General features: G+C 34.6%; 4 protein-coding genes across 13 annotated transcripts; 3 read left to right on the top strand and 1 right to left on the bottom strand.

The window, feature by feature from the left end:
• Positions 1 to 2,124: 2,124 nt before the first annotated feature.
• On the bottom strand, positions 2,125 to 4,422 carry LOC125209037 (glutaredoxin-C3-like). 4 transcript variants are annotated; one of them, XR_007174288.1, is made up of 6 exons: positions 4,258 to 4,422; positions 3,876 to 4,146; positions 3,243 to 3,316; positions 3,018 to 3,116; positions 2,804 to 2,921; positions 2,125 to 2,611 (listed from the first exon to the last, which is right to left on the bottom strand). XR_007174288.1 is itself a non-coding variant. In XM_048108621.1 (5 exons), the coding sequence occupies exons 1-5, from the start codon at positions 4,337 to 4,339 to the stop codon at positions 2,866 to 2,868; spliced, it is 582 nt and encodes a 193-aa protein (XP_047964578.1). In that variant the 5' UTR covers positions 4,340 to 4,422; the 3' UTR covers positions 2,125 to 2,865. The 4 variants fall into 4 exon arrangements, 1 of the variants encoding a protein (XP_047964578.1); XR_007174287.1 differs by having other exon boundaries at positions 2,125 to 2,664; XR_007174286.1 differs by having other exon boundaries at positions 2,125 to 2,203; positions 2,260 to 2,921.
• A 2,341-nt stretch (positions 4,423 to 6,763) lies between these two features.
• Positions 6,764 to 9,255, top strand: LOC125211938 (F-box protein At5g49610-like). 4 transcript variants are annotated; one of them, XM_048111905.1, is made up of 4 exons: positions 6,764 to 6,944; positions 7,039 to 7,104; positions 7,340 to 7,431; positions 8,022 to 9,255. In XM_048111905.1, the coding sequence occupies exon 4, from the start codon at positions 8,024 to 8,026 to the stop codon at positions 9,101 to 9,103; it is 1,080 nt and encodes a 359-aa protein (XP_047967862.1). In that variant the 5' UTR covers positions 6,764 to 6,944; positions 7,039 to 7,104; positions 7,340 to 7,431; positions 8,022 to 8,023; the 3' UTR covers positions 9,104 to 9,255. The 4 variants fall into 4 exon arrangements, with proteins under 4 accessions (XP_047967862.1, XP_047967861.1, XP_047967863.1 ...); XM_048111904.1 differs by lacking the exon at positions 7,039 to 7,104; XM_048111906.1 differs by lacking the exons at positions 6,764 to 6,944; positions 7,039 to 7,104; positions 7,340 to 7,431 and adding an exon at positions 7,458 to 7,524.
• A 2,131-nt stretch (positions 9,256 to 11,386) lies between these two features.
• LOC125209226 (agamous-like MADS-box protein AP3) lies at positions 11,387 to 12,823 on the top strand. Its single transcript, XM_048108828.1, has 6 exons — positions 11,387 to 11,428; positions 11,527 to 11,588; positions 11,683 to 11,782; positions 12,134 to 12,175; positions 12,273 to 12,317; positions 12,452 to 12,823. The coding sequence occupies exons 2-6, from the start codon at positions 11,530 to 11,532 to the stop codon at positions 12,638 to 12,640; spliced, it is 435 nt and encodes a 144-aa protein (XP_047964785.1). The 5' UTR covers positions 11,387 to 11,428; positions 11,527 to 11,529; the 3' UTR covers positions 12,641 to 12,823.
• Positions 12,824 to 13,325: 502 nt separating this feature from the next.
• On the top strand, positions 13,326 to 18,152 carry LOC125214583. Of its 4 annotated transcripts, none has more exons than XM_048115672.1 (9): positions 13,326 to 13,874; positions 14,392 to 14,926; positions 15,014 to 15,993; positions 16,109 to 16,270; positions 16,362 to 16,416; positions 16,587 to 16,735; positions 17,300 to 17,386; positions 17,583 to 17,711; positions 17,806 to 18,152. In XM_048115672.1, exons 1-9 carry the CDS (start codon positions 13,803 to 13,805, stop codon positions 17,929 to 17,931), a joined length of 2,295 nt encoding a protein of 764 aa, XP_047971629.1. In that variant the 5' UTR covers positions 13,326 to 13,802; the 3' UTR covers positions 17,932 to 18,152. The 4 variants fall into 4 exon arrangements, with proteins under 4 accessions (XP_047971629.1, XP_047971626.1, XP_047971628.1 ...); XM_048115671.1 differs by having other exon boundaries at positions 13,401 to 13,423; positions 13,751 to 13,874; positions 14,392 to 15,993; XM_048115670.1 differs by having other exon boundaries at positions 13,406 to 13,423; positions 13,741 to 13,874; positions 14,392 to 15,993.
• The last annotated feature ends 1,213 nt before the right edge of the window (positions 18,153 to 19,365 follow it).

Raw genomic sequence — 19,365 nt, forward strand, 5'->3', positions numbered from 1 at the left:
TCAACGGTGAAGGGAGGATATTAATTTGTTTTCACAGTATTCCAAATTGAGTATAAAACTTTTAGCAATCGAACTAATCTTGCTTTCTAATACTATCTATTAAGATTAAACTATTTGTACTTTGTTCAAATTTTAAAAACGTACTTACTTTGTAAATATAATACTCCATGAAATTGAAATTTGAAGCACAATATGACTGTACGTAGTAGAATTACTGGTAATAAATTTGTAATACAATTTAAATTTTAAACCATATAAGGAGGTCACTTAATTAGAAATTTAGAATAAAAATTATTAATTAATAAGTTAATTAAAAAGGTTGGTCATGCATGACATTGCATGTAACATTTTAGTCAGAGTAAATCAGGCACAAAGTTGGATTGCATTAATGATACTAATAATATAGAGTCTACACTAATATTTAGAGTGGGAACAAAATCAACTGCTGAAATTAAACTGATGTCAAATAAAATACACTATTCAACTGCGATAATTAGATACAATGAATAATTGCATGAGTCACTTGTTCATCATTAATTCCATTGTTTAATTACTTTACAGCGTTATCGTCTAAATTAATTAAACTATACGATGCTCCCAAATTTATTGTGTGTATATTTATTTATAAACACCCAATAGTTAAACAGCTAGCAACTATAATTATCATCTTTTATTTGATCCTAATTAATCTCTAGTTAGTTGCAAATTCATTCGGAGAAAATTGATTTAGCAACAGTAATAGCCCAACTTTTATCGTTAAATCAATCGCAATTTTATTTAATAATAATAATAATAATAGGGATCTTGGTCTCTAAAACCATGAACTTTGAGCAAATTTTGATATTTTCCACGAACTTTAAAACTGGTCTAAAAAATCACAAACTTTACATTTTGTTTGTTATTTTTCATGGCATGTCAATCACCATATCTAACCAACTTCGGTGGATTTTATCCTATTTGACACTACTAACTCAACGTGATTTTCTACGTAGCATTTTATCCTACTTATCATGAACTAAAAAAGTAGTCTAAAATATCATAAACATTTCACGGTTGCTCACGTATAATAAGATTTTTGCCAAAGTTCTCTTATTTGGGCTGCTATAGGAAAAAAACAAACAAAAGGTAAAGTTTGTGATTTTTTAGGCCATTTAAAGTTTATGGAAAATACCAAAATTTGACCAAAGTTCATGATTTTAGGGACCAATATTTCATAATAATATCAGTGACAATATGTAAAAATAGACCTATAAAATGATGTTGTTTTGCTGAGCTGCTTGTTTTTTTACACTCATTTTTTAAAAATCATAATAAATAAAAACAAATGATTCAGCTATAAGGGAACGAGGGAGCAGTATATAGTATCTCAATTTTCTATATGGGTTGATTTTTTATTAAAAATCGACTAGCAACTAGAGTTTCCAACCTACAACATTTAAGAGATTTGAATAATGTATTAATTGAAATTCGGGCTAAAAAATGTGTTTTTCCAAAAAATTACAATAAGATAGTAAATTAAGTTCAAGTACTAGTAGCATATTTTTCATTTCAAAATATGATATATATCCATGTAGTAGGTACTTAGGTGATAGCTCTGGAATAAAAGTGGAGTTTCTTTAAGAAATAAATAAAATTAGTATGTCTCTACGGCTTTATTCCCACAATGTTAGCTGTAGCATTAGTTTAGTCTTTTGAATTAGGCAATACTGATTAAATGAAAATTTTAACATTTAAGTACAGTCAGCAACCTAACTAAAAGACTATTTATCCAAAAAATGGGTACGATAATTAATTAGTGGTACCTAAATTACACGAGGCCAGACTATCTACAAACATCCTGTTAATTGTATTAATACGTAGTATATCTTTCAGAATACATAGGTAGGTTTTCCCCTTATTTTTAATAATTTCAGCCTTTAATTTGCCAAATGTAAACAGATTAATTTGATGGCTGAATTTTAGTATAATTCGTAAATTGGATGACGCACAAACTATATACAGATTTTTGTTAGATCTATCTGACTTCTTTAAGAAAAATGTAAAATCATTATAAGTAATTATTATTATTATTATTATTATTATTGTTATTATTATTATTATTTAATTCAAATGAAACAATCAAAATGATCACGACATTGTAAATACGTTGTGAAATAGAGTGCGGTCCATATGTATAGACTTCTCGTTTTGGCAATAAAATTACCTCTCGGCTAATTTATAGGCCTTCTGTTGGGCCAGGCCCGCAAAAAAGTAAGTGACCTCTCGGCTAATTTATAGGCCTTCTGTTGGGCCAGGCCCGCAAAAAAGTAAGTGTTTAGGAGCTTATTGGGAAATCCATAAAGCCCAAAAGTTCGAAAATTAAACATATTGAAGCCCAATAATATCAAAATCCGATGCTCGAGAAATTCTTAGTATTATTGAAGAAATCATGACGAGATCAAACTCGAGGAGGTGCCAGTGCCATCATGCTCAACTTGATCAAGGCCGGAGACGAGACGTCCCTGAGTAGAGTTCCAACATACGGAGACGAGATTTTCCAAGAAAAACATGTCGATAAACAAGCAGGCCTTCTTCGTAGATGCATAGCCGAAAAAAGGACAACTCAATTCACCTATCCAGGAAGGGAGAAAATCCGGTTTTGTTTTCAACACGAATCCACGGTTACTAAACAGAGAAGGAATTAAGACGCCGATACCAACAAGTCAGCTAAAGATGCGGTGAAAGCTTTGACAAAAACACAAATAAATCCTTATAATAGAGTCATGAATGTGATGATAGAGATGATGATGATGGCCAAATTGACCTGAATGGCTGCGACGACCATGTCAACAGTAGCTGTAGACGTCTCTTACTACACGAATTGCATCAAGCTTTACTGAGAAGGCTCTGCAGTTTACCACTTTTAACAGCAGCTTGCAGATCTGACATCCAAAGAAATAAGACAGCAGATACTGTGTTATGTTGTGCGAGAGACGAAGTAAATGTTGCTATCGAGAGAGAGAGAGGCCAAGGCCTACCATCAGAACCGCCAATATGCTTCCCATTTACAAACACTTGTGGGACAGTTCGTCGCCCAACCAATTCCAGGAGAACGTCCTGAATCTTATATCCGTCATCTGCAAGTAATCAACCATGCACCGAACATACATCAATCACCCGACATAGTAGATTTTGCAACAGAAAATAAGACAAATACATCAAGGACAAACAAGTACTAATAGATTAACGAAAAGAATGATTACCCCGAAGATCAAGCTCCACGACATAGGGCTGCTCCTCGAGTTCACTAAATACGCGCTTGGCTCGCAAGGAATATCTGATCCGAGAAGATAGCAAACACATGAGCTTAAAAGCTGCTAAAATCAGAGATACTACAATTTTGAACTGAAAAGGTTGAACAATGCATAATGAGGAATGTATTTTGTTTGATTACAATTTCCCAACATCTTAACCAAACCCTCCGAAATTCTTGCACGGAGCCTATATATTCGAACTCTCTCTCAAACCTTAATTTTGAACTAAAGACAGGCGACATTGATTTTGCCGATAAGGTTCTTAAAACACAGCAACACGCCCTAAATTCAGCATAACAATATTCAAATCTAACAATGGAAAAGATAAGTTCTTTGCATAGTTCTTCAACAACTAACTTCATATCTACACATTTCACTCCCCCTCGTTATTTCGAATCGAATGTTGACTCCATAGAACATTATACACAAACACTACAAACTCCTTGACATAAAAGTACCAATTATTTCCATAATTTCAAGATCATACATCAATGAAAACTAAAATTGAAAAAACAAACACATTAAAAAAACTCATATTACCAATCTAACATAGATAAATACCTCAACTTGGTAAGAACTTACGGGCAATATGATTTGGAGAAAATGGCAATTTTATTAGAATAAATAACATTTTCGACAAAAGCCGACGGCGAATTGGAAGCTAGGGTTTTATGGGGCGCATTGCCGATCACCAAAATACAAGCCACCGCGGCAATCAGAGCTGATCGCCGCTGCAAACCAGCTCCAAACATCATCAACTCGCCCGCAACGGCGTCGTTTCCACACCTTCGCAGCTGGGATTCGCAGATACAGCTCAATTGCAGATTAAACCTTCTCGGAATCAAATTCACACCTTCGCAAAGCCACACAGTTTGGTTACGGAAAGATCACCGAAATTGGGGTGGAATAGAAAAGGGAAATTCAAGAATTTGAGTAATTCTAGCGAAGATTCTGAGAAATTCACCTCTGTAGAAATTGGAGCGTGTAGGGAGCCGCGTTGAAGAAGGTAAGTGGACCAGCTGAAGGGGCTTTGACGAAGCGTTCATTACCTTGCAAATATTTGCGATTTTCTTGGAAATTTTCGAAGCTTCAATTGTAGGACAAGATTGCGATTTGGGGATTCCCTTTCCACGAAATCTTGACTAGGGTTTGTCCCTTTCAGGGATAGATAAGTAATTTAGCCACCTTGTTTAAGAATGAAAATTTAGTTTAAAATTTGATTTCAATAAATCCTACTATTATTATTCTTATCTATAATCATACACATCTATGATCTATCTAATATCTACTCTATAATAAAATATTATTGTAAGAAGGTATGACTCGTATGAGCCGAAACGTTCTAAAACTGATCTTCTATGAACTAAATCAATCTAAAAATAACTTAATCGATATCTAAAATTGTAAGGGTGCATTACACGTCATACACCACCTTGTATCATAATATCGCCTTTATAGTAGCCGTTAAATTGATATGACGGGTGGCCCAGGTTTCTGCGAGTTAGCCCCTAAATCAGTGTAAACAATTATTGAATTGATTCACACTAAATAATAAGGACTCGTTTAATAAAAAAATGGGATACGAGAAGATATATAAAATAAGATAAAAAATATGGGCTTTATGTTAAGATATGCAAGATTTTTTTTTCGTTATTGTTTGATTTAAAAGAAATAATCTAAATTTGTATAGTTTATGATATAACATGGCTTAACTTGATAAATTGGTGGGTTACATAAACATGGTTAAAGTTATAATTTTAGTAAAATTGGGTTGGACTTTGTCTTATATTGGGCTTTGAGTTAAGTTTAATTATGATATCAAACAATTAGAAATGTCCATACATAATTTAAAACCATAGGATTTTAGAAAACGTGTGGTCTACAATTTGCCACGTATAATTTTTGTTTTTATTAATTAAATCGAAAAAGATAAAAAAAAACTCCAAATTAGGGTTTCGGATGAAAATGTCAATATAGTGTTCCGAAGATATCAACATAATGCTTTGAGAATGTCAACACAATGCTTTAAGAATGTTAACTCATTGCTCATATTGACATTCTATATGTACTCCTATTATATTGACATATTTTATATAGTATGTTGACATTTCTGCTGTACGAAAAAATTGAAAATTTCCGAATTTTTTTTCAAATTTTGACGTTAGAATATATGCATGTAGGATATCGTTGGAATCCTTATAAAATTATGTTATATGAATTTAAAGTTTTGGAATTTCTTTTAAAAGTTAGTTATAACTAACTTGACATTAATACCCCTATTGATATTTATTAGAATTAATCCTATAGCCTTATTGACGTTTTTGTTGATCGTATTGATATTTCAGGGTTGATGGTCTAGGCCTTTAATACCCGGGGAGTGTTATATTGCTAACTCAATGCTTAATTGCTAACTCAATAATAGCCATTAGATATTCAAATTAAAGGCCTAGACATCAACCCTGAAATATCAATACGATCAACAAAAACGTCAATAAGGCTATAGGATTAATTCTAATAAATATCAATAGGGGTATTAATTTCAAGTTAGTTATAACTAACTTTTAAAAGAAATCCCAAAACTTTAAATTTATACAACATATATCAAATTAAAGATAATTTTATAAGGATTCCAACGATATACTACATGCATATGTTCCGATGTCAAAATTTGAATTTTTTTTTTGAATTTTGAATTTTCGTATTTTTTACGAACAGATTTATGTCAATACACCTTACATAATATGTCAATATTATGCTTGTAAAATGTCAATATGAAATTGTGTTGACATTATTATGTCTTCGTGTTGATGTATTTCATACACTGTATTGACATTATATTTCTAAACCCTAAATTTGATACTTGCTATTATCTTTTTAATATTAAAAAATGAAAAACAAAATTACACATGACAAATTGTAGACCACAAGATTTTTAAAATCTTATGGTCTTAAATTAGTTGTTGTTAGCAACTAAAGGATGAGTTAGCAATTAATCACTCCCCCGACCCATATATTGATATATACTAGTAAATCTTTATTATGAATCCATACTATTAAATTATACTGATTTCATATACTAAATCTTTATTATAATCCATACTATTAAATTTTTATACTAATTTAATATTAAATATTTATATCGATCAATACTCAAATGTATATTGATCCATATCTTAATTGGACGGAGGGATTACCTAATTAGTTAATTGTATATTGATATATAATTATAGATTTCATATTTTCATATCATCTAAACATAAAAAACTAATATTTTGTTAGTATCCTTACTTTTAAATTTAATACATTACATTATAAAACAACTTTAATCGAAAAAGTTTTGGCAAATTTAATATTTTAGGTAATTTAGATTTGTGCGAAATAATCAGCTAATGACACGTAGAGTTTTCTAACATTGGTACTGAGATTAGAGTACGTAGCATTTCCTTGTTTCTTCACTTGGCCGAATAACACGCATATCTCAACCGAGTCTTTCCATTCTCAAATTTCTCATCCTTTATCTCATAATTAAATCTTAATTTTGTGTTAAATCATAGGAAACCAAAAACGATGATTGTTTGATATGTGATTTATGAATCCAAGCAATATCATTATTCATTAGCAGCAGATGAGAGCGGAAATTGGAAATTCAAGGTCACTTTCATCTCTCTCTTTCTCTTTCTTTTTGTGTCAATTTCCTCCAATTTTACATATTTGTGTATGTATTTAGATGGTTACACTTTTGCAGATAATAGATCTTTTCACACTCAAGAATATGGCGTTATCTACAGATCAAATCTTCTTGCTGGAATTAGTAATATTTATTTAATTATTTAGTGTATGATACATGTAAATACACGGTTTAGGGTGTATGGGAATAGGATAATTAGATATATATTCACAAAATATCATAGTAATTAAAAATAAAATATAATAATATAAATTAATTAAAGTTTAATTAAGTGTAATCAATATATTTATGTGACGAGATTCTGTTCTTTTACAATTAGCATTCGGATATTTCTTAGTACCTAAGATTTTATTTTTAGGTTGAGAAATTTGTAAATCCCTATTTTTCCAAGTCAATACACAAGTCTCCACCACCCAAAAGAGTGAAACTTCGGGTTCAAGACTTTTCCAAGTAAGTCTCTCTCCCTCTCTTGTTTATATAATTACTGCTTTTTTGTTTGATTCGTTTCACTTTGAGAGAATACTACTACGCTAGTGTTGGACGGTTAGTTTTTCCTACTTTTTTTAAGCCAATAATTTTACTTTTACGTGCTTTTTTTGTGAGAATTAGTAAAATATAGTAAGAGTTAGCATACATTTGTTTTTCCTTAGTGATCTTATTGATGAATTGATGATAGTTACAATGTTTATCTTGTAATTCAAATTTGTTTTTCTCAATTTGTTGATTTTGATCTGAATAAATAAGTGATGATTACGTTGTTGTTGTTTCTAGTCTAAATCAATCTATGTGTTGTTTGAAAAGGGTGATTGACTTAGTAATCTTCTCAATTTGATGATTTTGATCTGCCTAATTATGTGATGATTATGTTGTTGTTGTTGTTTCTAGTCTAAATCAATCTATGTGTTGTTTGAAAAGGGTGATTGACTTAAGTAATTTTCTCAATTTGATGATTTTGATCTGCCTAATAATGTGATGGTTATGTTGTTGTTGTTGTTTCTAGTCTAAATCAATAAAACTCATGATTTTGTGTTGTGTGACAGAAATGTATCTGAGCTTGCCTCCATTTCACACAAGGAAAGAGGTGATGGATCTGAGTGATGTAATCAAAGAAAACCTCCTCCCTTTCCTCCCTGCAAAATCCCTCATCAAATTCATGTGTGTCTCCAAGGAATGGAACCAATGGATCAAATCCCCTCTCCTCGCCTTCCAGCAAAGCACCCACTTCACCAAGCTCTCCGGCTTCTTCGCCCAAAGAAAGCACCACGACCCCACATTCATCACCCTGGACTCCACCTCCTGTGGTGTCCCAATGCCCAGCCTCAGCTTCCTCCCCGAGTCCGTCGACCTCCTCGCCTCCGGCAGCGGCCTCCTCCTCTGCCGAGGCCGCGAGGCCAGCGAGATCCTCTATGTCTGCAACCCGGCCATCAAGGAGTGGACTGCCCTGCCCCCTCCCCTGCTTTACCACGGGGCCGGGGCTGGCACCGTCCTCGCCTTCGACCCTTCTGCCAGGAACATCGAGCAGAGGTATAATTTGATATGCGCTGTGCCTGTCCTCGGCTGTGGGAACGGCAGCGAGCTCAGCTTCGAGCTTTACAACTCGAGGACGCATCTATGGAGGGTGTTGGACAACACGCTAGTCGAAATGGTGGAGGATCTCGCCGTGGTTGGCCCCGGCTTCTACATGAAGGGGGTGGCGTACTGGCTGACAAACGCGGGGATGGTTGTAGCGTTTGATGTCGAGAGGGAGCTGCACGAGGTCATACCTCTGGAAACACCTCCTTCCCTTCGTGTCTCAGAGGGCGTCTTGACAGAGATGGGAGGGGAGCTGTGCTACATCGGGTTGCGCCACGTGTGGAGGGACAGGTACGAGATCATGATCCACGGGGGGATGGCGTTGAGCTTGCAGCGAGGTGTGGAGATCACCATTGGGGAGGTGGGCTGTTGCCGGTTTAGGATTCTGCCCGGGTTCGATGGGAAGACGGTGATGATTGTGGGGGAGAGTTGGATCTATTGTTATGGGATAAGTGATGGGAGTCTTCAAGGGAAGATTGGAGTTGAGTATGAATCTGCTTCAGCAAATAAGCATCTGGCTTATGTGAACAGTTTGGTTGAGTTGTTTTAGGTTTAGTTTTGTTTTAGACCTTTTTAAGATAGTTTTACAGTGATTGTTATGTTTGGGGTTTGTTGCTTAAATTCTTTTTAACAACTCATGTTTCCGTTATCATCAATGCATGTCGTGTGTATATTGAATATTGGTTCCATATTGTGTTTCAACCTCGTGTTTTTCATTATCATCAATGCACGCCACATATAGTGTATATCAACGTAAATATTGATTGCATATCTTTGAGGTTAGTACAAGCATAGAGGCGAAGGACGACGGTCGGGCGACGCGTCCAAACTTTTGCCCGACTCGCTCGTCCATCGACATGCAGTGGTCGGACGATTGCGGACGATGCCTCGTCCGGACGAATTTCTCGTCATTGCGGATGCTCTTATAGGTCATTTTATTCATCAATTTCTAGCGCTGGCTTAAGAATTCAACATGTAAGCTTCTTCATAATCTTAAAAATCAAATCTTTATTCATGAAACACGAGAGGAGTAGCAATACCTTCGCCTTAACAACAAATTACCATCATTCTCTACAAAAATCCCAAGCTGATATGTTCAATATTTTATTACTACTATTATTTAGTTGCATTTTTTAGTCAGATAAATTAGAGATTTGCATATCTTTTCTAATTTTCTTATCCATTAAGTTGTATTATAAATAGGGCTATTGTTATCTTGGGAATTAATCAATCAATGAAATAATATATTTTGCCTTTTTATCGTTATTTACTTTCGATTTTCTTCATCTTCTTCTAGTGCTTTCATCGCGATCTCATCCTGCATTCATGAATAATAACTAGGAAATCATTATGTCTTCTCTATGTAACCGGATAATGGTTGTTTACAACAAATTAAACAAGAGGTGTCGTTGTTTGCCACGGCGTGACATAGGCCGGCACCATATATTGTAGCAACACATATGAATCCGTGTAAGTGAACAAGTGTTGTTTTTCGTCAATCACTTTCAACCTCTTGTTTAATCTGTTACAGACAACCATTATCCGGTCATATAGGAAAGACAAAATGATTTCCTCGTTGGAATTCATGGATGGAGGATGAGATCGCGATGAAAACACCAGTTGATAAAAGAAGAACCTTATAAGTTCGAAAAGATAAGAAAGTCGTATAGAAACGTTGGTCGACAAAAGTAAATAAAGATAACAATAACTCTATTTATAATATTAATACTAGAAACAAATATCTAAACATAACATATGATAAATCAATAACTAAATTAAATAATGTACCAAAAAAAATAACTAAATTAAATATAGGGATTCAAGCAAAGCGTGGTCTGCTGATTTCTCCAATCTGACATACAAAATCAAGCAGTATATTGAAAGAATTCGTAGTAAATTGCTAAATTTTGATGTACGAACAAAAATTAAAAGAAAAAAAAAACACTGATGCTAATAGGAGTATTTTTTATTTATTTTGGTTTATATATATCTAAGTAATAAAGTTAGAGCAATAATAAAATTTCATGAGCTGTCTTTAGACTCAAACTCCACATACCCAAACTCCCATATTTATAGCAAAAAGCCTTGAAATTGCAAAGCTACCAGCAAACTTTCCATCTCCCTTTCTCCCTTTACTGCAAATGGCTAGCTTTTCTCTTTCCTCTGCAACAGTCAAACATATGTTGTGGAATAATTATGCATCCAAGACCAATTCTTGAAGAAGAAGAAAAATGGATTCTTTCTCCATGAAAAAAGATGAGATTTTGAAGGAAGCCAAAAAAATCACTCGTCTCTGTGATGCTGAGGTCTCAATCATCTTGCTCACCACCCACAATTTCTATCTATACACCAGCCCCACTTCCTCGTACGTTCAAATTTCTATGTTTTGTTTGATCTATGTTGGCCCATCTTGGATTTTTTGCATTTTCAGAGGAAAGATTTGATTTTGACATGATTTCTTTCACTTTCACCTGTTTTTAATTGGTAGGATGAAGAAAGTCATTGATCAGTATGATAGGGTTTAAGTTCCCTATCAAGAGATTTGTAGAGCACTCGAAGATTGAAGATAACTTCCTAGTTGAAGTTCTAGGGTTTTGGAACAAGAATGAGAAAAGAAGTATTTTATTTCTTAATTCTCAATGAATCAAAATGATAGAGAATTCTATTATTTATAGAATTCTAAACTCTAAAACCTATCTTGCCAAGCAAGCAAAATAAATAAATAAAAAGATTACAAAAGACATGTAAATCAAATAACTAATTAAAATAAAAGATATAATATTAAAGATGATCTTCGGCGAGATTTGCTAACTCGAGGACCCTATCACAGTACCAGAGCACAGTGGGTGTTGATCTATGGAGCAGTCATTATGAGGTTTAAAGATCACATTTTTAATTTTATGATTTTGTGTTTTTCTGAGAAGGGTTTTGAGGAATGACCATAAAAAAGTTATCTTTTTGTTTTGGGTGCAGAAAATGCAGGATGAGTTGGGGAGATTGAAAGATGAGAACACTGCACTTAAAAGAGAGATCATGTATGTAGTTCTTTACATCATTTTTTTCCATCTTTGATTAAGACATCAAATTTTTTTAGATTAATTATATTATTACACTATTTATCACTGGAAGGCAGAGAAGAGGTGAAGAAGTTGATGGTATGGATATAAAGGAACTATGCAATCTTGAGGAGGAAATGCTTAATGCTGCCAAAATCATACAAACTAGAAAGGTTTCATTTGCATCCAATCCAAATCTCTGCTCTTTATTGCTTTCACTCTTGTTGTGTTTGGATCTACTAAGAATTGTTGCTAATTTCTTTATAGTTATGGATTATTTGAACTGAATTAAGCTGTCTAATTAATTGCTTGGTTAAGTAGTTTATGAATTAGCTTGTCTCACCCTTTGCCTTATACTTTTGATATGAAGAAGCACAATGATCCAACATGTATGCAAGTTAGAATTATGTTGATGTTGTGATTACATATATCTTGTAAAATTTGATTTAGTCCATTTTGCATTATTTTTATTTTTATGTAATTTGTAGACTGATACACAGTTTGGTCAATAATTTCTGAATCAGAACCTAGTGATGCACAGTCGTATTGATACTTACAGGAAAAAGGTTAGTGAAAATATAACATTCTTGAATCTTGATGATTCTCATAAAATCAGCCCTTATTTCTTGCTTTCAAACATTAGTTTCTTGGCAAATTTTGCAGGTGAGAAATTTGGAAGATATTCAAAGACATATATGTCTCAACTTGGTACTAAATTGATATCTCAACCCATTTTATTATTAATTCTCTTAGAAAAAGAAACCAACTTTTTTTTGTCTTAAATCTTGATCACTCCATTTGCATGATTTGATCCAAGTGTGCACTGTTTTCCCTTATTGAAGGAGGAGGTGTTCGAGCGTCGACACGGGCGAGTGATGGACCGGGATGGCTTCGACTCTGCTGAAGCGTTTGCAGGCATAGTTCATCCCGCCAATCCCGTTCCTGTGCAACAGCTTGCTCACCTTCGGATAGACGAAGGCGAGGGTAGCTGTGTTACTACAGAAGCTGTGGAGGTTGAGTATTCTGATTAATTAGGGTAATTTGATGAGGAATATAGGTTGAGAAATGAGGAGACGTTGAACTTCTTAGTGTTAATTTGGGTTGTTTGAGGTTGTCTTAACTCTCTGGATTGTTAATTTGTGGCTTTTAACCTTTGGATCCTCTATTTATATTGCATCATGTTAATTACATACTACTCCATGTTTTATTTTGCATCATGTTAATTATGCTAGTTTATGATGTTGTGACATTTAATATGTTTATGGAGTAAATTTTATTACTAATGTACTAATAAAATTGTTATTTTAATTTTGAGCATAGTTTAGTAGTTATGCATATGCATAAATTTTTAACTTCAAAAATGAAACTTTATGAAAAAAAATTATTCCCCATAGTTTCCTTTTTTTTATTGGCACTATGGTTTAAGTTCAAATAAATGTTACAATTGCTGTTTCAGCATAGGAACATAGTGACTGTAATTTGTATTAAAAATGGAGTTAATTACATGCGTAACTTTCTTAAACAATTTAAAATTAACTGAAACCCAACCATAATCCCAAAATCAGTGAGGATAACTGAAATGTAAACATATTATACAAAAAGAAATCAATCTTATTTTCCTTTTCACAAAAAAGATAAGAATTCAAACATAGATCGAATCTGTCACGTCGATTTCATTTTAATCAAACAGGCAGTTAATAAAAAGATGAATTTTTCGACATTAGATCTCTATCACCACAAAACCCTCTCAAATGAACTAAAATTACAGTCAAACATAGCAAGTGAAATCCTCAAAATCTCACAGCAAATGGGTGGTTAGTGTTTCCAACAATGGAGATTTGAGAATTCTCGCATTACAAATTCAATATTTCGAGCCAGCATCTCCGCAATTGAGCTTCGAATTGCGATAATTTACGTCTTCATTTTCAATTTTCCGATAAAAATCGAATCTTTTTTCGCCCCCTTCTGAATTTGGTGGGAAAAGGGTTTGGATATTTCTGTACCAATTTCCTCTGTCACTCACGACAACCGCGTTTGAATGTGTTGAGTTGAGAGCTCAGAATTTCATGGATAGTGTTCGTTTTTTACATCGGTGAAATTTTCTCGTAGTGTTAGCTAATCTAATCAGCAGGATTTTGCAGCTTTGGGTGAAGTGGGAATGGGTAATTAGGGTTCACGAGCAGCTGATTTTGTATGGCGACGGCTCCTGCGGTGTCAATTCAGTGGATTCCTGAAGATGACCTCTTGCTGAAGAATGCTGTTGAGGTAGTCCCAATTTCGAATTTTGTTGAATAGTTGCGATTATGAGCTGATATTTGCTGTTCCAACACCCATATTTATCTGAATTTTGGGCTTTGATACTTTATTTCCAGTATTTGATTATGCTTGTTTCTGTGATAATTTTTGGGTTTGTAAATGTTACTCTAAATAGTAGGAATAGTTTTGTTGTGATTTTTACATGGCAAGAGCAATTAAGGAGTGCGCGGATTGTTCGACTAGGAATGTAAAGTGTCGTTGAATTGGAACTGCATTCTCGTGCTACCTATGTCCTATACTGGTGCAACAATTGTGCAGATTGTAGATTTTCCAGTTGCTCTTCGAATAAATGCTAAGTATTCTTCTTTTAGTCATAAAAAGTCTCCATAATAATCGATCAAAGGAAGAGAAATGCCAATTTTCGTGATGTTGGTTGAAGGTCTAGTTTTAGTTGATGGAGAAAATATTGTGCTCTTAGTTTGCATTGCGGTTCAAACTATTATATTGTTTGTTTTTCTTATCTCAGGCTGGTGCATCGTTGGAAGCACTTGCCAAAGGTGCAGTGCTGTTTTCTCGTAGATACAGTTTACGAGAGCTGCAAGAGAGATGGCACTCGCTTCTCTATGATCCTGATATTTCAGCCCAAGCTGCTGCTCAAATCTTTGAACTTGAGATTTCTGGTATCAACCATGCATCGAAATTTAACAGAGCTGAGAACCACACCATAGGAGGTAAAGAGGTTGCGCAAAAGAGGAAACATGCGAGCATCCGTCGAAAATATTATGCCATGAGAAAGAAATTCCGTAATGAATTATTCAGCAACAGCAATTTGGGAATTTTTGAACCCAATCCTCATGAATTCAGTGAGCAAAGTACTGATTTTCAGAAACAAGTGATGCATGATGCCATACCTGACCATCTATTACTTCAGGAAGAGGACATAGATATTTTGCGGCATGCCTTTCAGGGTCCAATAAGGGATATTTCTGTGGCATCACGTGCAAATAATGCGCCGGGAGGCTATGGATTTGATGGCGATGCCACTTCCTCACTAATAGAAGGTGGAAATGATATTTTAGAGGTTGATATCAAAAACAGAAAAAGTTCCATTGATGAGAATCCTCATAATTCTTCTGTTGGATTTAAAGGTACACAACAATTCAACCCCGCAAATTCGGATGGCTTTTCTTCTTTACAAACAAGCATGTTCGAGCCCAATCAGCCTCACTTGCGCCACTGGAGAAGAATGCAGGATGTTTCAGCTTCTTCAGTACCTACTAGCATGAACTTGCAAGATGCAGATCGGATTGCTGAAGATACGATCAGGCATGAGTCTGAGGATAAAGAAAATAGCTCAACTGTATGCACCGGTGAATATGGTGACCCAGACTCACTTTTGAACCTCTCGAATGAGGATGAGATATTGTTGGAGGACGTTGAAAATTGTGCAGCTAATAAATGTTGTACTGATAGTACTGGTGCAGTCATCCAAGATTGTATCAAAGACGGTCAAGAAAATGATAAAGCAAAACCTGAACCCGAGTCTGTCACAGTTGGAGAAGTTGTTCCTTTGATTGCTCCTAGTGCAACACCCGTGGTGTCCGAAGTATCCATGTCCTCTGTTCATGGAGACCAACCAATGAATAGCCAGCCAGAGGTTGATGCACCTTCAAAGTCAACTTTGATTTCAGATTTTACTGGACTCGGTGGTGGCAAGATCTGCTGCACTTTGAACACCGAGGACACGGAAATTCCATGCAATGATGATATATTCTTGCTTATACATCCATCGACTTCATTTGGTTCTTCTACAACACAGCCAAACTCCATGGGTTCTATGACATCTGCTCATCAAAAGGATTATGAACAAGGTTTAAAATTCTCGATGAAAGGAAATGAATCTGCAAAATCTTCTGTGTGGCCTCATATGGTGGGCACACAGGCGGTGCACCCGCTTGTAGGTCATACTGCCAAAACTAAACTTCATGATTCCAGAGAGCAGGCTTTACTTCCTGGATTTGCTACCAAAACCATTGGACATTCCACTAAAGGTGGATCACAGTATGCAATTCCAAAACAATGCAGCAATAGTCTGGTCAAGAAAGAAGTTGCTGGAGTTGATATAAAGGTGGTTTGCATTCCACATAAATTCAATTTTCTTCCTTTTCTGAACCACCGTGTCTGGAGTTTATAACACTTCCATCTACGGTTTAGTAGCTTACACAATTACTCTTTGCACACAGGCTGGACAAAACTCAGCAACAGTCACTAATATAATACAATCAACAGAAGCAGGCCCCTCGAGAAGCCAACATCCAGAATCAGCTTTTGACGACTCAGAGTCAGATGAAGTCGAATCTGGAATTGATGACGATGTACCTTATTTTTCGGACATTGAAGCCATGGTATTGAATCTTGACGGTCTACATGAATTTATTCTTCCCAAAAAAGATTTCAAGAAACTCCAATTTTGATCTTGCAATGTCTTCTATGCAGATACTAGAAATGGACTTAGATCCATACGATCAAGACTCCGGCATTGTTAGACAAGGTTTGTCCAGTTCTCTTGTTTGGTTGATAAACTCAATTCTTCCCGCATCCTAACGAAAAACTTCTGTCATTAACTTTGGATGCTAAACTTCACAACAATGCTTTTACCTGATTGTAGTTATCCTTCTCTTTTTACTTAGTGCACAATTATTTGTTCTCTTGACTCTTCAGTTCCAAGTTATCAGTATGATGAGACCAAGAGAACCATCATAAGGTTGGAACAAGGTGCCCGATCCTGCTTGAGAAGGGCTATGACATCACACGAAGCTCTTGCCATCTTGTATGGCCGCCATTTGAGGCATTACATCACGAAACCCGAGGTGTTGAAGAAACTACCTTTTTTATTCTCTTTTTGATTGGTTATCATGCATATTATAATAGTAATGTAAAGAAAGGTGATTGAATACGTCGATTCAAACTTTAAATTGATGGGAAAATGCTGTACATGAAATGCATCTACTGAAGGGGCTCTGAGTCACTGTTGCATTCATATCTGTTAACTTTCCTGCATTCTTGAAAATTACTATATATATCTCTATTCAGAGCAAGTGCTTCATTCATGTGATAAGTTTCAATCAAAATACAATAACTAGGCAACCCTGATTCAATATTCCAAGTAAAACCATGAATTCTGATACAAGATGCATGTCACAAATATTATTATAGCATAAATATCAGATGATCTGTGTCTTATTATAGCATCTCTGGGCCTTTTAGGGTTCACTGTGACTTATAGTAGTGTGCACACCATTTTTTTGTAAAACTGTCCCTTGATAGTCGTAATTTTCTAATCATGCGCATACGTGTTTCTTTGATCCTTACATGTTATTTATTGGTAATACTTTGTTGTTGATTCTTGTCCTGTGATTTTGATTTATTTTCAGGTTTTACTTGGAAGATCAACTGATGATATGGATGTTGATATTGATCTGAGGAAAGAAGGAAGAGCTAATAAAATCTCTAGGCGGCAGGTATTGTTTTGCATCTTTGTGCTTGATAAGTTTTTTCCGACGCGGTAAAGAATGAAGATAGTACTAAGAGCCTTACCTTTAAAAGTAGTAGAGGCATGTATAGGATGAGCATATATGTAAGACTGTTATAGGGTTCCGTACACTGTTTATGTATAAATTGAAACCTTAATTACCGCATTCATTTGGATCCACTCAGGCTATTATCAAAATGGAGGCAGACGGTTCGTTCTTTCTGAGAAACTTAGGTAAGAGTTCAGTGTTGGTGAATGGCGTTGCAGTAGCCTGTGGGCAGTTGCTGAACCTTAGCACAAGTTGTTTGATTGAGGTAATCTATCGAATTGTTTTTTCCATGTTGTTGCTTGGCCACTGCTTAATAACGAACATACATGTATAAATTTTGAAACTTGCTGCATTTGTAGATAAGGGGGATGAGTTTTGTGTTTGAGATCAACCAAGATTATGTAATGAAGAACTTGAGTAGATATTTCCTGAAAAATAAAGGAAAGACGGGCAAATCTGATTGGTCGGCCGAGGACGAATCATGAGCAATCAAAAGGGTTAAAAAGGTTCCATGGTAAGTTAATATCTAGGCTTACAACCCCAGGTTGAAATAAATTGCTCCCCTGTAAAATGTTAGTGTAGATATTCCGTGTTTTAGAGCTCGTTGATCTAGCCGCATTCCACACGCGCTGTCTGTGTGTTGTATACTTTCTTGATGTATTAGAAATTAATGAGGTTTTTATACACTTTGCCACTTTCAGCCACACTTTTTATGTGAAGAAGATGGAATATAGGACTTAGGAAATGGCCATGTGTGGGTGCTGAAAATATGAAGAATATACTTATTTTGCTTTTAAAAGGGAAAAAGAGGCCTTAATCATATGGATTTTAACCTCTTTTTACTATACATTTTGAAAGAGGAATTGATGTGCCCACATTTGCTTGGTTATTTATGTGACAATAATTATTCCTAGTTCCACAATTGTTTGTTTTTTGAAGTAGAAACAAATTAAGGATGATGGATTACATAGACAATTTGGTGGTGTGGTCCAAGGTAGAAAAGTAGTAACAAAAATATGTGAAGTTAGTTAAATGTTGGGGCAACCATTAAATTAAAAAGGATTTTTTTTTTTACTTGGGTTGTAGAGATAATTTAAATTACACGTGTATGATGCAATCGAGTGTGCTGTGTATGTTGCGATAGAGTAGTAGAGTTTCCCATTACCTAGTAATAATCGGATTAGTTAAGTTTTTGCACTTAATTACTTGAAAATGTCATCTTTTCAAAATCTTGTTTTGGTGGGAATTCTTTGCCTTTTTATTTGGGAAATGCTTATTCTAAATTGGAAGTAAGTGGCTATGTGAATATAAATTATACTCCTGTAATTTTGACCGTCTAAATATTAGTATATCTTCACTAAATGGGCCATTGATTTTTTTATAGTATTCGTGGTGATATACATAGAGGATGACAAACTATATACTACTATTATTATGGTTGCTGCAGGTTAATTTATGTACATATTTTTTAGTATTGACATCTTATGCAATTTCCGAAAAGTAATTGCTATTTATAGTAATAAGTTAGATTCTTAGTCATCTTCTTTCACAATTACTACTCCTATTAAATAGGTGTAACAAACGTCATTTATGAACACTGATGTGGGTACCTGTATTTGAAATTTTCCTCTTTTAAGTAAGTTTTAACGTATTGTCTAGTTTTTTTTTTTTAAGTTGAAATCTATGATTTTGATATCTATTTCTTTTTTACGAATATCTATTATACGAATTGAAAATACGGTACAATCTAGTACTCCCTTCGTCTTATTACAAGTGAGACAATTTATTTAGGTATATGCATTTAGTAGTGAAAAAAAATACAAAGAAAAAGTAAGAGAAATGATACAGTGAGACAATTTATTTAGGTATATGCATTTAGTAGTGAAAAAAATACAAAGAAAAAGTAAGAGAAATGATAC

The sequence above is a fragment of the Salvia hispanica genome, chromosome 3 (genome assembly GCF_023119035.1).
Source record: "Salvia hispanica cultivar TCC Black 2014 chromosome 3, UniMelb_Shisp_WGS_1.0, whole genome shotgun sequence".
NCBI lineage: Eukaryota > Viridiplantae > Streptophyta > Magnoliopsida > Lamiales > Lamiaceae > Salvia > Salvia hispanica.

Bases quoted from the DNA above. Each gene is read 5' to 3' on its own strand.
- LOC125214583 (XM_048115669.1), top strand. From the start codon at position 13,803: ATGGCGACGGCTCCTGCGGTGTCAATTCAGTGGATTCCTGAAGATGAC. The intron at 15,994-16,108 runs GTGGTTTGCATT...CTTTGCACACAG, and splicing joins TTGCTGGAGTTGATATAAAG to GCTGGACAAAACTCAGCAAC. The intron at 17,387-17,582 runs GTATTGTTTTGC...GGATCCACTCAG, and splicing joins ATAAAATCTCTAGGCGGCAG to GCTATTATCAAAATGGAGGC.
- LOC125209226 (XM_048108828.1), top strand. From the start codon at position 11,530: ATGCAGGATGAGTTGGGGAGATTGAAAGATGAGAACACTGCACTTAAA. The intron at 11,783-12,133 runs GTTTCATTTGCA...TTTCTGAATCAG, and splicing joins AAATCATACAAACTAGAAAG to AACCTAGTGATGCACAGTCG. The intron at 12,176-12,272 runs GTTAGTGAAAAT...CAAATTTTGCAG, and splicing joins TTGATACTTACAGGAAAAAG to GTGAGAAATTTGGAAGATAT.
- LOC125211938 (XM_048111905.1), top strand. From the start codon at position 8,024: ATGTATCTGAGCTTGCCTCCATTTCACACAAGGAAAGAGGTGATGGAT.
- LOC125209037 (XM_048108621.1), bottom strand. From the start codon at position 4,339: ATGAACGCTTCGTCAAAGCCCCTTCAGCTGGTCCACTTACCTTCTTCA. The intron at 4,147-4,257 runs GTGAATTTCTCA...GGCTTTGCGAAG, and splicing joins ACGCTCCAATTTCTACAGAG to GTGTGAATTTGATTCCGAGA. The intron at 2,922-3,017 runs GTAGGCCTTGGC...TTTGGATGTCAG, and splicing joins GCATATTGGCGGTTCTGATG to ATCTGCAAGCTGCTGTTAAA.